The sequence below is a fragment of the Camelina sativa genome, chromosome 12 (assembly GCF_030686135.1).
Source record: "Camelina sativa cultivar CO46 ecotype springtype chromosome 12, ASM3068613v1".
Lineage (NCBI taxonomy): Eukaryota > Viridiplantae > Streptophyta > Magnoliopsida > Brassicales > Brassicaceae > Camelina > Camelina sativa.
Genome location: NC_141891.1, coordinates 17371199 through 17384947, shown reverse-complemented (window position 1 = coordinate 17384947; position 13749 = coordinate 17371199). Strand labels below are relative to the sequence as shown.

Genomic DNA, 13749 nt, shown 5'->3' with positions numbered 1-13749 from the left:
CATTTTTCAAAAACTTTGGTTGGTTATTTATTATTATTGTTTACAAAACCATAAAATTGTTTTGTTTACACAATAAATTAAGTTAGCATACAACCTAAGCTATTTTAAGGTCACACAATGCAAAAAGTTTATAATACAATTTTAAAGTATCTTTATTTGTAATTATCTTATTTTCAAAGTTGGGTTATTTTTGTTCCTCTTGATGAAGGCAGACCAATTTGACTTGTATTATGTATAAGACCAATGGCATAAACCCTGAATCCATTGATGGGTCAATCCTACAATCCAATTAATACACATTGATGACTAAAGTTTGTAGACAAATTAAGGAGGTTGTTGAACATTATAGCATGAATTACTAGATCACAAGTTCACACCATTTGGTTAGATTGTTTCTAACCCCACAAACCAAAACGACCAAATAGGAGAAGAAGTAACAAAACTGACATAAGAGAAGGGTCCTTATCCTCACAACATTTGTATTTGATATATTTAATTTCGTGTATTGTTAATGGCATAAACACAGAATCCAAAAGTGATGACCAAAACATGTGATATGTAACAAATTATACAACAAGAGCAATTTTAAATATCTTCTTTTCCACCATAGACCGAAGTGAATACGGACATCAGCATAGGAACCAAACCTATAACAGACATTGACCCTCTCATCCTCACCAAGTCCTGTGCGTCGTTTCTACAGCCACGGCTTCCAATGGAAAACCCGGTGTGCAAATCGGATGTATCGAGATAGATACCCAACCGTTTGGTTGCTTGGAACCCAAGTCTTCCTCTTCCGGTTCTCACACGACCAGAAACCCAAGTCTTCTCGTCTTCTGGTTCTTGATTCTCAATGAGAAGTGTTTCTTGCTCGAGACATTCTTGACTCTGTTCGTCCCAGATAATTTTAGGGTAACAATCCAGCAATTTCCTTTTCTTCTCCTCCAAATCATCATGTGAATACGAAGTATGCCCTGAGTTTAGCAAAACATTCCACAAGGAACAAAAAAGAGTAAAAGAGCTAGGCTGGGAGCCAAAGACACCAGCCTTTTCCACATCGGTATTCTGCTTCTCAAAAGAACCGGCTTTAGACTTTATCTTAACCGAGCAACATAAGATCAATAGGTTCAGTCTCCAGTCTGGACAAGTAGATTCACTGCTTTTGTTTGCCGAGAAAGAGCTCATGTTGTTCTCCGCTAGAACAATTCTAGGCATCTTGCTCTGGCCTACACAGCTTAACTTAGGCACTGCTTGTCTGATTGATTGGTGCATAAGAGAAGATCTCTGTGCAATAAAGTCTTTGCAGCTTAAAGTATCTGGCACATCAGAAGCTGCATGAGTTAGAACCACGATAGCATTTTGCCAAATTGATGAGCCCAGAGAACTGGTAATGATTCTAAGTAAACGGATGTCGGGAGTGTCATCTAGACGGTCAATATAGAGGAAGACATCAATTGGGAACTTTCTCATGCTCTTCTTTATCGACATAAGGACTTCCTGATTAAACTGTTCCTCAGTTGCGGAAGACATGAGACCTGGAGTATCAAGTATTCTTATCAGGATTCCTCCTACATTCCCAAATATGTAATTTGCAGACTTTGTGGTAACTCCAAATGCACCAACAGGAGACTTACTCTCCCCAAATATTGAATTAATCGTTGCACTTTTTCCCACCCCGGTTTTTCCAATAACAAGGACGTTAATGGAGAAGTCTAGATCATCTCGGACCTCTTGTTCAGGCAGCACTATCTTTGTTCCGTCAGACACGTAATCAATCCCGAAGGATGTTTGATGTTCTCCACCAGCTAGGCTCAGCTTAGACGCAGCTTCAGTAACAGCTGAATTTTCACTGCAATTACCTGTGCTTCTTATAATCCTCTGGAGCTTCTCTTTCAAGAGCTGGGTCTTCTCAACTCTTTCCTTGACTTTCTCACTTATCAGCTGCAAAGAATGATCAGAGGGTAATACTTCTGAATAATTCTGGAAAGTGGACTCAGCGAGCTTCTCCCTTGTATCGCCTGTTCCTTCGTAATTTTCAAGCTCCATAAAAGTTTGATTGTGAATCACCTGTGCCATCTTCGTCTCATTTTCCATCATATCATAAGCAACTACAGAAGAAATTTCAGGCATGGTTCTCTCAATATCTTTAACCGAAAGCAAAATGGTTTCTTCTACGCCCACTGAGATTTGATTTGGTTCACTATCAGACTGAAAATTGACCTGTTTATTAATGTGCTCCGAAATCTGCTCCTTCCTTTCCACAGTCTCATTGGCCGTCTCAAAGAAACTTCTTAAAGTTGATGCGCTATCTTCACCAGGAAGTGATAACTTCCTATCATCATCGTCTAATTCTTGATTTTCTTCATTTTCAGACTCTTGTTTAGCATTTTGGTCGGACGAACCACACTTACTTTCGACGAAATCTATTTTTCCAGCGACCTCAAGGTTCCTCGTCGTTACAAAATCCGGAGTTGGAGTCAACTGAAAACTTTCAGAACTCATACCAACTTCAGGTTTGTCCTCGGATTCAGGTTGTTCTAATTCACTAACAGCACCAGAATCATTTTCGAAGTCTTCTTTTACCTCCCCCATCATATTTACAGCGGCTTCATCCCCTGCGTCTCTGCTTTCTGATCCAATAGATCCCTCACCTGGAATAACCAATTCATCTGCTTCACAAGCACTACCAACATAAGTTATGTTATTGCTGATACTTGCTTGACCCACCCCTTGTTCGACAAGGCTGCTGATAGTTTCATCTGCTTCTATAATATCCTCATGAACAGCGTTTCCTTCACTTTCCAGTAGAAACTCATTGCAATCACGTGGCACAACACCAAGAATACTCTCAGAGGACATCAACCCATCGTCAAAAGATTTCTCTTGCACCATATCTTCCTCTGGGGAAACAAGTTCACCTACATTATAGCCTGAGTAGTCTGGTTTATCATTCATTCCCCTTTTTGCTAATTCAACTGCATTATCTTCTACTCTTTCTGCATCACTTTGCTTCATCAATGCGTCAAAGTCATGAATGTTACCACCACCATTGTCCTTGTTGATGGCACTTTGAACATCACCTTTCTCGATGAACTGCTTGAAACTTTGACCCAATACCATACTCGCCTCAGTAGAGCTCCCTTCATTTTCCGCCATAAAATCATTAGAACCTCCTGGTAGAACACCGAGAGTTGCTTCCTCAATACTCCCAAAGGACATCAAATCATCATCTAATTCTTCTGAATAGTTCATTCTCACCACTTCTTCCTCTGTAGAGACAACACCCGAACACTCTGGCTCATCAACCACTCCATTATCTCCAAATTGCAATACCCTATCTCCAATTTCGGATTCTTCATCACTAGGAGCCTTTGTAACACGCAAAATCACAGCCTCTTCGTCACCACTACCCAAAATTTCGTCAAATTCCTCATCATCCAAAGACAAAATAGCCCTGGGAATGACTACTTTTGCTTTCATGCTAACTCTATCAGCTTCACTATCTTCACTCTCACTAATTCCCTCAACCTCATCACTAACCTCACTCCCTTCCTCAAAAGAAGAGTAATTCACGGACGCTTCCTCATCAATATCATCAGCAAATGGTCTATAAATCACACTCCCACCTGAAAAATCATCACTCCCATCTCCAACATCTCCACCTAGCTCTTCCCCTAGTAGCCTTTGAACCCTAACCCCACCCGTAATCACATCCTCTAACTCATTCTCATCGTCTGCGTCCCCAGAAACAGACTCAAAACCGTCATCTGTCCCAGAATCAATTCCCCTACTAGCTTCACTACTTGCTAAGCTATGTTCCTCGATTACAGAATCATCATCATCATCATCATCCTCATCAACTGTAAGAGGTGCACGAATTGGAACAGAACCAGCAGATGAAAACGAGCCAGAGAGAGTACGCGTGAGAAGAAAAGATTCAGCTCTTGCCGCCGCAACCGCTCTCACCGCAGAAATCGAAACGCGAGGCTTCTCCGAATCGACCGTTGCTGCCGCGAGAATTGAAACAATTCCAGGCTTCTCTGATTCCATTTTTACTCAAAACATCCAAATAATACAAAAAGGTGTATTTTGTAGTTTTGTGTTTGTCTGTGACGAGTTTGTTAGGGTTTAATTTAAGATTTATGTGAAGCTTTTTGTGGATATGGAAGTGATAGTGTGGAAGACGAAAGAGCCACACAGAGAGTGAGAGCGATGCAAAACGAAACAGGCGGCTGAAGACAAATTTAATGATTTTGCCTAATTATCCACTTTTGGGGTCAATTTTGATCATTTCAAATTTGAAAAAGGAATATACGGAATAATTCAAAAGTTGTGGGGTTTATTTGTTATTATTACTTTTTATCAAATGTGTCTAATAAGAAACTCTCTCTGGCTAAAACCATCTCCGCCGTAGCCATGGCGGTTCTCCGATACGCCGTCTTCTCATCTCCGTCCCCTTTGCTTCCGTCGTACTCCACCGGAAGGAGAGTTTCTTTAAAAGTTACACGGTGTTCCTCGGTTTCGGTTCCGTTCTCGTCGAAGTCATCAAGAAGGAAAAATTACCTCCGACCCAAAATTCTCAGAACCCTAAATCCGAAGCCTCAAGAAACCGCCTTAATCGGAATCAAAACGCCGGAAAATGTTCCTCCGAGCGACGTAGTGTCTAACGAGAGTGATGATGTAGAGGAGGAGGAGGAGGTTCAGGTCTTAAGTAGCTCTGTTGTGCCAAAAGAGGGGAATGGTGAACTGAGTAAGCTCTCTCCGAAGTTGATAGCCAAGTATGGATGGTGGTTGATCGGAATTTTCGCATTTCAAACTGTTTGTGCTGTTTTGTTTCTTGGAGACTCAACAAAATCGGATAACACGCCGGAAACTTCAAGTGGTAGTGGTGGTCGTCAAGACGGGGAAAGAGAGAGCAGTGTGGTTTTGCTTGAGGATCTTGAGATGAATGTGAAGATTGCAGAGATCAGAATGATGGCACGTGAAGCACGTAAAAGTGAGGGTAAGCAAGCAGAGGATGAAACTGGGGTTGACATTGAGAAAGAGATAGGAGCAAGATTGTCTAACATGGAGAAACGGTTGAATTCTCAGAGAAAAGGTTTGGCGGGATTGCGTGTAGACCCGTTGGATGAATCTGGAAATGATGATTTGAATAATGAGAAAAGTTTGATGTTTGAGAAGAAGTATAAGTTTAAAGCTGAGAAGCCACCAACGGGTAATGTGAAAGGTTTTGGTGGAAGTAAGGGAAACAATGAGCTAGTGTCTGAGACTGAGAAGGCAGGGAAAAATGGGAGTGTTAGTGAATCACAAGAGGGTGAGAAGAATCCTGAAGAACAACAAAAAAAGGCTGGGGATTCAGATTCCAAGATGGTTTCTGGTATGTTTTAGAATAAAGTGCATAATACCACAACAACATCTTGCTAAGTAGTGCATTGATGAGTTGTGTTAATTTGCAATTAACAAATGGTGCTGTTAGGGATGTATTGAATAGATATTGGATTGACTAGCAATGAATAGATTGGAACAAACAGGTAGGGTTCTAAGAATTATTCCATAAGTGTTCTGACATAATCGTTGCAACACATGGAATATGCTAACTAGTCATGAAGACGAAATATCTTGCACAACCCTCAGCTTATCTTAAAATTTTAGGTGCTGCTCAGGATCCTGAGCAAAGACGACCATCAAACGAAACTAAGAAGTCAAAGAAATCTGGAAACCGAGTGAGCGGAACACCGAATATGGAAGCTGGTTCTGGATTTGGTAGCACTTCGTTGTCAGGGAAACATGGAGACGTCAGGAAAGGAAAACCGCTGAGGAGAGCAAGGGAGGAGAAACAATCTGAGAAAGATAATAATATGTGGTGGCTGAAGCTTCCTTATGTGCTGGTAGGTGATATATTAGGTTATGAGAGCATTGTTCTTGCCGGTTTTATGAATAATATTTGACTTTTGGTTTTAAAAGCTCTGATTGCCAGATCCAATAAACTAATTCACAACCAAGAACTTACCGTTTCTCTTTTTTCTTCCAGAGAATTCTCATGCGGAGTAAAATAGATCAAGACATATCCGAGGGATATTTTACCTTAAGAACCGAATCTATGGAACAAAATGAGGGCCAGATTTCACACATGATTGCATTTGAGGATCAAAGTGATGCTAGAAACTTCTCTTATCTGCTTGAATCAGTTTTTGAAGACTTAGATGAGTTCATTGCAGATATAGCTCCTGTATCAACCAAGGTAGATAACTCATTCTTCTACTAACTATATTCTTCTTTTCTAATGTCTGTGAAATTTACTTAGGAGATTTGCGTTCCTCAGAACCCTGGATTTCTCTTCATGATCAGAGAGTATAAAGTATACTAGATTCTAAGAGCATTGAGATTGTATTTTTTACTTATTCACTGTAGGATCTTTATGACGAAGTGAGTTCTGGTGGTAAGAATGTGATAGTTGTGAGGAAGAGGCAGCTTACATTGTACGCTGGACAACCATTCGAAGACGTTGAAAGAGCTTTGAGAACTCTGATTCAAGAACAAAGATGAAAAAGCAACAACATCACTTCGGAATGGAAAAATTAGAGACTCCAGAGATGATTGAAGTGGATGACAAAGTCAGTAAGAACAATGGAGCCAAACCAACAATTTTTTTTTGAAGCTTAATGAGCCAATGAGCCTCTAGTGTACTATGGCATTAACATTGGAACTGAGAGGACAAATCCAATAGGGATAGGAGAAATAGAAAGATCGTTATATCATGTAAAAACGTATTTTACATGAATGAGAGAGAACAACAACATTTATTGAGATGAGACAATCTTGATCATGGCTTGTGCATTGAGCCCTGTTACATTCTTTTCACAAAACTTCTGCCAAGCTTCTTGTTTGCTGCTTCCGTCTTCGTCTTCTTCTGCAATCCATGTAAATTTCTGGAAAACCGAGTTCACCATACCCCTCGCGGCTTCCCTTGCCTCTGGCAACTTGTCACTCAACAAATCCGCAGCCATTTGCGCAAGCACAACCATCCCAAACTCTTCCATTTCATTTAGCTCCTGATAACCAAACATACAGAGACAAAAAAATCAATCACACAATTCAAGAATAGAATAACTTTATCTCTAAACATTTTAAAGAATTGTAAAAATACCATTTTAGAAACGCAGTTGGAAGTAGACATAGCAGCTTTGGCCCTGACACGAGGGTTACTGTGACGGACATAAGTCTGGAGCTTACGCAAAAGAGGCAAGCGAGCCACCGAGTTAACCATCGTGTTCAGCGCTTTATCTGCTTCTTCACACACAAACTTCTTGTCTTGTGAAGCTTTCATCAGCAACTGCAACAGCTGTTTTTTAATTTCACCATCAAGATTACCAAAATGTTAAATTAAGAATCCATAGCCCAATCAAAAACTAAAAATGACAGAAGAAATCAAAATTTTACCAGATCGTCCATTGATTTCAAATGAGGTCCTTGGAGCAACTTTTCTCCATAAGCAATGAAGATATCAGAACAAGTCATAATGGAAGTCTTGCACAAAGCACTTCTAGGGTTCTTCATTGCCTTCACCATCACAACTATAAGCTTTTCTCTACACATTCAAATTGATCCAAAAACAAAAAAAAACAAAATCATCACCAGACTCTATAAGCGCTTCAGGCACTGATAAATAGAATAATTCAAAAGAAACTCACAGTATTGGTAGCAACAGAGAAGAGTGATAAATTGCAAATCTCCTTGTGTTGTTCAATGACTCGCATACTTTAATCCAATCCTTTGATGCTAATTCTTCTACTAACCTCTTCAATATATTAACAAAAAAAACCAAGATAAGTAGATTGAATATATGATCATCATCCAAACAAATCACTCACTCCACATCCACATAGTTGTAGAAATCAGAGGAGAATCTTTTACCTTGACAGAGGATTCAGGATCTTCAATTGGTTTGAGATTCTCCGAAGCAACGTATTCAACAGTCGATTCAGGCACAGCGACAGGGTTGTTTTCATCGTTCAGACCAATCTCTGGTTGCTTTGAGACAATCTCTGGTTGCTTTGAGAGTTTAGCCAGCTTCTTAGGTCGTTCCTGTGAGATCGGAAGTGCGTTTTCAATGTTCCTTAACGCCATTGATGCAAGTTTTGCGATTTCAAAGAGATAGAGAGAGATTTTTTGAGTTTTGAAATTGTGCTGTGGAATAATAATCAATGGAAGGTAGGGTTTAGTTAATTATAAAGACGAAATTTTTGTTCCCTTTTTCGCATTTTCTATTCGAAAATCAAAAGGAGAAAAAAAAGCTTAAGATAAAGTTAGCCGTTGGGAAAGTTTTTGGCTCCAACGGTCATAATCATCGGTTCGGTTTAGTTAAACTAGATTCGGTTATCGTAATTGGTATTTTCCAATTTAGTAATTTCTCTTAAAGTCTACGAAACGACGGCGTTTAGGTTATCACTTTACACGCGAGTTTGGTGTGTGTGACTGTTGAAGTCCAAGGTAGAGAGAGAGAGAGCTTCTTCCTCCGTCTTCAATGGCTTTCGTCCTCAATTGAAATTGAATCCCTAGAACAATTAATTTGAGAATTCGACATCGTTGTTTTTATGGACCAAGACTATCGAAACTCTAGAACGTCGGTGTCGCATCATCATCAAATGAGGATGACGGTTCCACCACCACCGTCTCCTCAACCATCGCGACCGGTTCTTGCTGAAAGTGATCAGACTACATCGGAGCTTCGTTCTCTCGATTGTAATCTTACTTCCTTATGCGATCATATTCAATCCGAAGGTTTCGGGTCCGGTGCGTTTTCCGATGTTGTTGTTAAAGCTATGGGATCCAGCTACCATCTCCATCGGCTTATTCTATCTCGCAGCTCTTACTTCAGGTATATGATCGATTGTTAATTATCAAAAAATCTCAGCGGTGTTATGTGGGGATAGGTTTGATTTTGATGTTCAGGTTTTGAATTTTGATTAGAATGTATGCAATTTTTGTGATTTAAGGACTATGCTCCAAGGTCCATGGAAAGAAGCAAGCTCTCCGGTTGTTAACTTACTTGTGGATGATAAAAATGTTAATGGAGATGCAATTTCTGTTGCTTTGGCTTATCTATATGGGTATCATCCTAAGCTTGATGATGATAACGCCTTTCGCGTTTTAGCTGCAGCTTCTTTTCTTGATCTTCAGGTATTCTTAATACTTATGACTTAGATCAATATGTCTAGGTTCTTGTGGATCAGTTTATCTAAAAACTAGAGGTTTTTGTCATTCAGGATTTGTGTGCAATATGCACTGATTTTATTATTTCTGAGCTGAGGACTTCAAACTTCCTGGCATATCAGGTTTGAGAAATCTCAGTCATGTGTATTTTTCAACCTCTTTTTTTCTACGTGAATCTTGAGTACACAGAGCTTCTTCCACTTTTGACTCAGGTGTTTGCTGAGAGCCAAGACTATGGCATACATGGAGAACGTGTAAGGAATGCTTGCTGGGGTTATCTCTGTCAAAGTGGTGCTGTGGAACTGAGAGAGGTAATTTAATGTCTATGCTTTAGACTGACATTATGATTTTTGTGTCGTTAGTGATTGTCTCGTTTCTTTTTGGGTATCCGTCAGAAGCAAAAATATCCCCATACAAGTAAATCTTGTTCAACCCATCTCGCTGCTAAATTGTTTGTCCCAACTATTGACATGATGTATCTGGCTTCACCATCTTCCATTTTGATACCATTCTATCTTGAACGCATCTTATACTGATATTGAACAGTATTCAACCTAGTTTTGTAGTTAGAAGTAAGTCTTCTAAATTTCTGTCTTGCTAATTATTTATTCGCATTTTATTGTCAGATGCTGCCAAAACTCTCTGCACAGACTTTATGTGCATTGCTGACATCTGATGAATTATGGGTCCCTAGTGAAGAAAAACGGTATAGAATTGCATAGACTAATTGGATTACAGTTTATACTGTATGTTATATTTCTTAAGCTCCTTAAACCGTGTTTCTTTCCATGTCAAAAAGGTTTGAACTGGCACTGTATGCCTTCATTGCAAATGGTGCTCTTTCCAACACAGAACATTCCAATCAAGATTCCAGATTTGAGAAAGGGACTAGCTTTCCTATTGATTCTGCTATATCGAAGGGAAAAAATATGATGGATGATTTCTCCTTCGGGAGTTTGGAAAGTAAGATTGGTCATTTAGATATAGAAGACGGCCTAAGAGATGCTAGTGATGACGTGATTGTTCCAGTCGCAGAAGGTGTTGTTGACTTCCAAAGAGGTGTTTCTGGTTCAAACCTCGTCTTTCAGCAATCTGCTAGCTCACAAACAAGCTTTGGTCGTATTAGCACCAGTGTTGTTGATAAGACAGAAGGCAGTGGGGTGGCAATTGAAGGACCTTCTGAAGAAGCATACCATTTGGGTAATGATAGTTGGTTATCAGGAGCAGACTCTAGAAGTTCTCCTACTTTAGGTTCTTCTTCTGATGGTTTTGTGGTCAATGACTGGGGAAACTGTGGTGTTTCTGCTCTAACATGGGGTGGACGGGTTGTGGGGACAAGGCAAGGTACAGGATCTGTTAAAGGAAAATGTGGATTTACTGAGGAAGAATACGGTGCCTTTGTTAACACTTTTGAAGGTGGTTCGCTTTTGTATTGCAATATGTCTTTTGAAATACTACTGAACGCAAGAAAAGAACTTGAAGAGCTGGGTTTCCCTTGTAAAGCCGTGAATGATGGCCTCTGGTTGCAGGTTCGTTGTCCTTAAACTTGCTTCCTTTCTCACTCAAACAGTCTTAGAAAGTTAGGGGTGGTTGATCCGCTTAGCTTTGATACATTTGTCTTAATAGTAGCAATTCTACTCTGGTTTTAAATGTTTGCGTACATAAATGCATTAATGTTTTTATGTTTGACTACTATTCAGATGCTTCTCAGTCAGAGGGTGCAGGAAGTGGCTGCCAACACATGCAAAAGGTGTTGCCTTATCAGTGTTGCATGCGCGTGTAAACAGGGATTTGGGGTTTCACATGGTGCAGCCTTTAACAACTATTATTGCCAAGACAATGTGCAGAACAATATGATGGGAGACATGGAAAACGTGTATGTGACGGAATCTTCTCAAGGCGAAGGAATAGGTATCTTTAAGCCTGTCAGGATCAGTGTCAGAGGACAACACATCGATGGACTTGCAGGCATTGGCTGCGAAGCTACATTTGTGCCACCACCTGCTTGGCCTCCTACACCTTTTGTGTATTCTCGTGTCCCCATTAACAGAAATGGTCAGCAACCTATTGCTAGTGATGGTTCTGAAGGTAGGATTGATCAGAGTGGGGAAATTTCTAAAGATGGTTTGACAGCTCTTGTTGGGCTGAGCCAAGGGACAAGCGGTGTTGGTAATAATCATCGTGGTGGTCAAACGGAGGGAGGGTGTGGCAGTGGAAGTACTGTTGGAATGTCAGAACCAAAGGAAACTTCAGTAGGGACTGAGTGGGAGAACGCAAGTTGTACCATATCACTTGATACAAGGACACCTTTGTGTCACTTTCCTCCCTTTCGTTTTGGGTAATGTTTCCAGTTCTGTTTACTTGTAACTAACTCTCTTGGTTTAATCAAATTTGCTGTGACTCCTTACTTTGTCCTGTTTGGTAATGATTCCTCTCGTATGCATATTTTAATTGTCTGCAGAGTTGAATTTGAAGATGTCCATAGACTCGCTAATGGTCATGTTGAGCATTCTCCTGAATTCTTCTATGCTGGTTCTCTGTGGAAGGTATCAAAAACTCCCAACTTGGTCGCCAAGCTTTCTCTTGAAGCTGGTGTGGCTTTCTAACTATGAGATTTGGGTTACGTTTTGATACCATATCCAGATTAGCATTCAGGCGTTCAATGATGAAGACCCTCAAGGACGTCGAACTATTGGTAACATAAGTCAACACAATGACAAGATCACATGTTTCCTCACATTAGTTGGTTTGGTGTGTCATAATACATAACTTGATAATCAATTTCTACAGGATTGTTTCTTCACCGTCGCAAAGCAGAGATACTGGATTCAGTAAGGAAGGTTAGTTTCCTACGGTATATTGTTATAATAGACCTATAAGAGCTACTTCAGCTGTCATTTCTCGTGAAATAACAATCTCTTCTACCTCATTTCAGGTTCATGTTTACATAGATCCTCGTGACAAAGTGACTGCACGTTACCAGGTATTTACAAATATATATATGCTCAAGTTTTTGTTGATATTCATGTACGATTCCATTGTCTTAGCGGAATGAAAAAATCTTTGGTCTTGTTTTGATGCATCTGAGTCATAATAAGCTATATTATTTTCAAATGTTCTTGTAGCTGATATGCCCGTCAAAAAGAGAAGTGATGTTGTTTGGGAGCTTTAAACAGAGAGGAACTCTTCTGCCTAAAGCTCCCAAAGGGTGGGGTTGGCGTACCGCACTGCTCTTCGATGAGCTCTCTGAACTTCTCCAGAACGGTGCTCTGAGAGTCGCTGCCGTGGTTCAGCTCGTTTAGAGGTCTCTTTAAACTCGACAATTGTATGTAAAAAACTAAAAACTCGAGAGAAAGTCCACATTCGGTAACCCTCTTAATAAATACTACACAGTATATTCTACTTCCTCAGACTGTGGGTATGTTTGTATAAATGAGTTTTCACAATATCGATTTCTTCTGTATAGTTTATTGCTTTGAGTTAAATCAATGAACTAGTCTACCTTTTCTATAGTTTTAACTTTTAACAGATTAAATTGTATTTTCTTGTTTTTGAGATTTTTGTTTGACATAGTATTTGGCTTTGTTAAGTGTGGACATGCGATTGTTGGTTTATATCTATATTAACATTTTTAAATACGTTTTATGATATATTCTTATAGTTTTGTTTATTAAAAAAATTATTTACAATTTTAATCTTTAAAAAATTGCACAAACCCAATTAGTAAAATCTATGAAATAGACCTAAATCTTTAAAGTTTATTGCCATAAAATCTCCACAATATCTATAAGTTTGTTATAATTTATCTAAATCTCAATCATATAATCGATTTTTCATAAAGAAAATTCTACCATTTTCCTCCAGAATTTACAAAATCAATAAGATTCCTAAAATATCTCTAATATATCTCTACAAAATAAATTATTCCTAAATCAACAGCCCAAATTTTTTCCTTCTTAAAACCAATAATCTCACACAAGGTCTAAACGGTTAACAACAAAAATACATTTATTTTGGTGATATTTTCTTCAGAAACTAAATATTATTCCACAAATTTTAAACAAATTTTTATGTTGCGTTTTGCCTCGTTTTCATATTTAAAAAGTATCGGTAGACAACTAATTGAACTCGTAGACATCTTAGTTAATATAATTTTCGTGGATAAGTTATTTAAATGATATTCGTGGACAAGTTAACAACTTACTCTAATAATTTGTCCATCAATACAACTTACTCTAATAATTTATATATTTTATATTTTTATGTTAATATATAGGTTGAAAATCAAATATAAGTTTGATTCTTGATTTATTTTGAAAGCATGAAATATGTCTAATTTTTATTTTATTTCTAATGCCTTAGTATATTATACTTATTTATTTTTAAAATTTAAAATTTTTAATTTAAATTCACATATGTAAAATAAAAGTTTTGATAACTATAACAAAACTTTCAGATATATTGGTGGAGATTAAGAAATTTCAATTTCAATCATCACACAACAAGAGAATGAAGTTGAAAAGATCCATCTCTATT

At 38.6% G+C, this 13749-nt stretch overlaps 3 protein-coding genes and 1 non-coding gene across 5 annotated transcripts; 2 read left to right on the top strand and 2 right to left on the bottom strand.

Annotated features, from left to right (window-relative positions):
- Positions 1–462: 462 nt before the first annotated feature.
- Positions 463–4050, bottom strand: LOC104733615 (uncharacterized). Its single transcript, XM_010453184.3, has one exon. The coding sequence runs from the start codon at positions 4048–4050 to the stop codon at positions 586–588; it is 3465 nt and encodes a 1154-aa protein (XP_010451486.2). The 3' UTR covers positions 463–585.
- A 100-nt stretch (positions 4051–4150) lies between these two features.
- Positions 4151–6807, top strand: LOC104732055 (uncharacterized). Of its 2 annotated transcripts, none has more exons than XM_010451582.3 (4): positions 4151–5377; positions 5653–5888; positions 6032–6241; positions 6412–6807. In XM_010451582.3, exons 1-4 carry the CDS (start codon positions 4417–4419, stop codon positions 6544–6546), a joined length of 1542 nt encoding a protein of 513 aa, XP_010449884.2. In that variant the 5' UTR covers positions 4151–4416; the 3' UTR covers positions 6547–6807. The 2 variants fall into 2 exon arrangements, 1 of the variants encoding a protein (XP_010449884.2); XR_015574804.1 differs by having other exon boundaries at positions 4364–5377; positions 5664–5888.
- Positions 6631–8271, bottom strand: LOC104732056 (uncharacterized). Its single transcript, XM_010451583.3, has 5 exons — positions 7915–8271; positions 7692–7798; positions 7441–7588; positions 7148–7342; positions 6631–7052 (listed from the first exon to the last, which is right to left on the bottom strand). Exons 1-5 carry the CDS (start codon positions 8125–8127, stop codon positions 6801–6803), a joined length of 915 nt encoding a protein of 304 aa, XP_010449885.2. The 5' UTR covers positions 8128–8271; the 3' UTR covers positions 6631–6800.
- Positions 8272–8444: 173 nt separating this feature from the next.
- LOC104732054 (uncharacterized) lies at positions 8445–12659 on the top strand. Its single transcript, XR_015575343.1, has 12 exons — positions 8445–8878; positions 8997–9180; positions 9267–9335; positions 9426–9524; positions 9840–9919; positions 10013–10742; positions 10914–11551; positions 11675–11759; positions 11857–11908; positions 12004–12053; positions 12149–12196; positions 12339–12659. It is a non-coding gene; the product is annotated as an uncharacterized LOC104732054 (transcript).
- The last annotated feature ends 1090 nt before the right edge of the window (positions 12660–13749 follow it).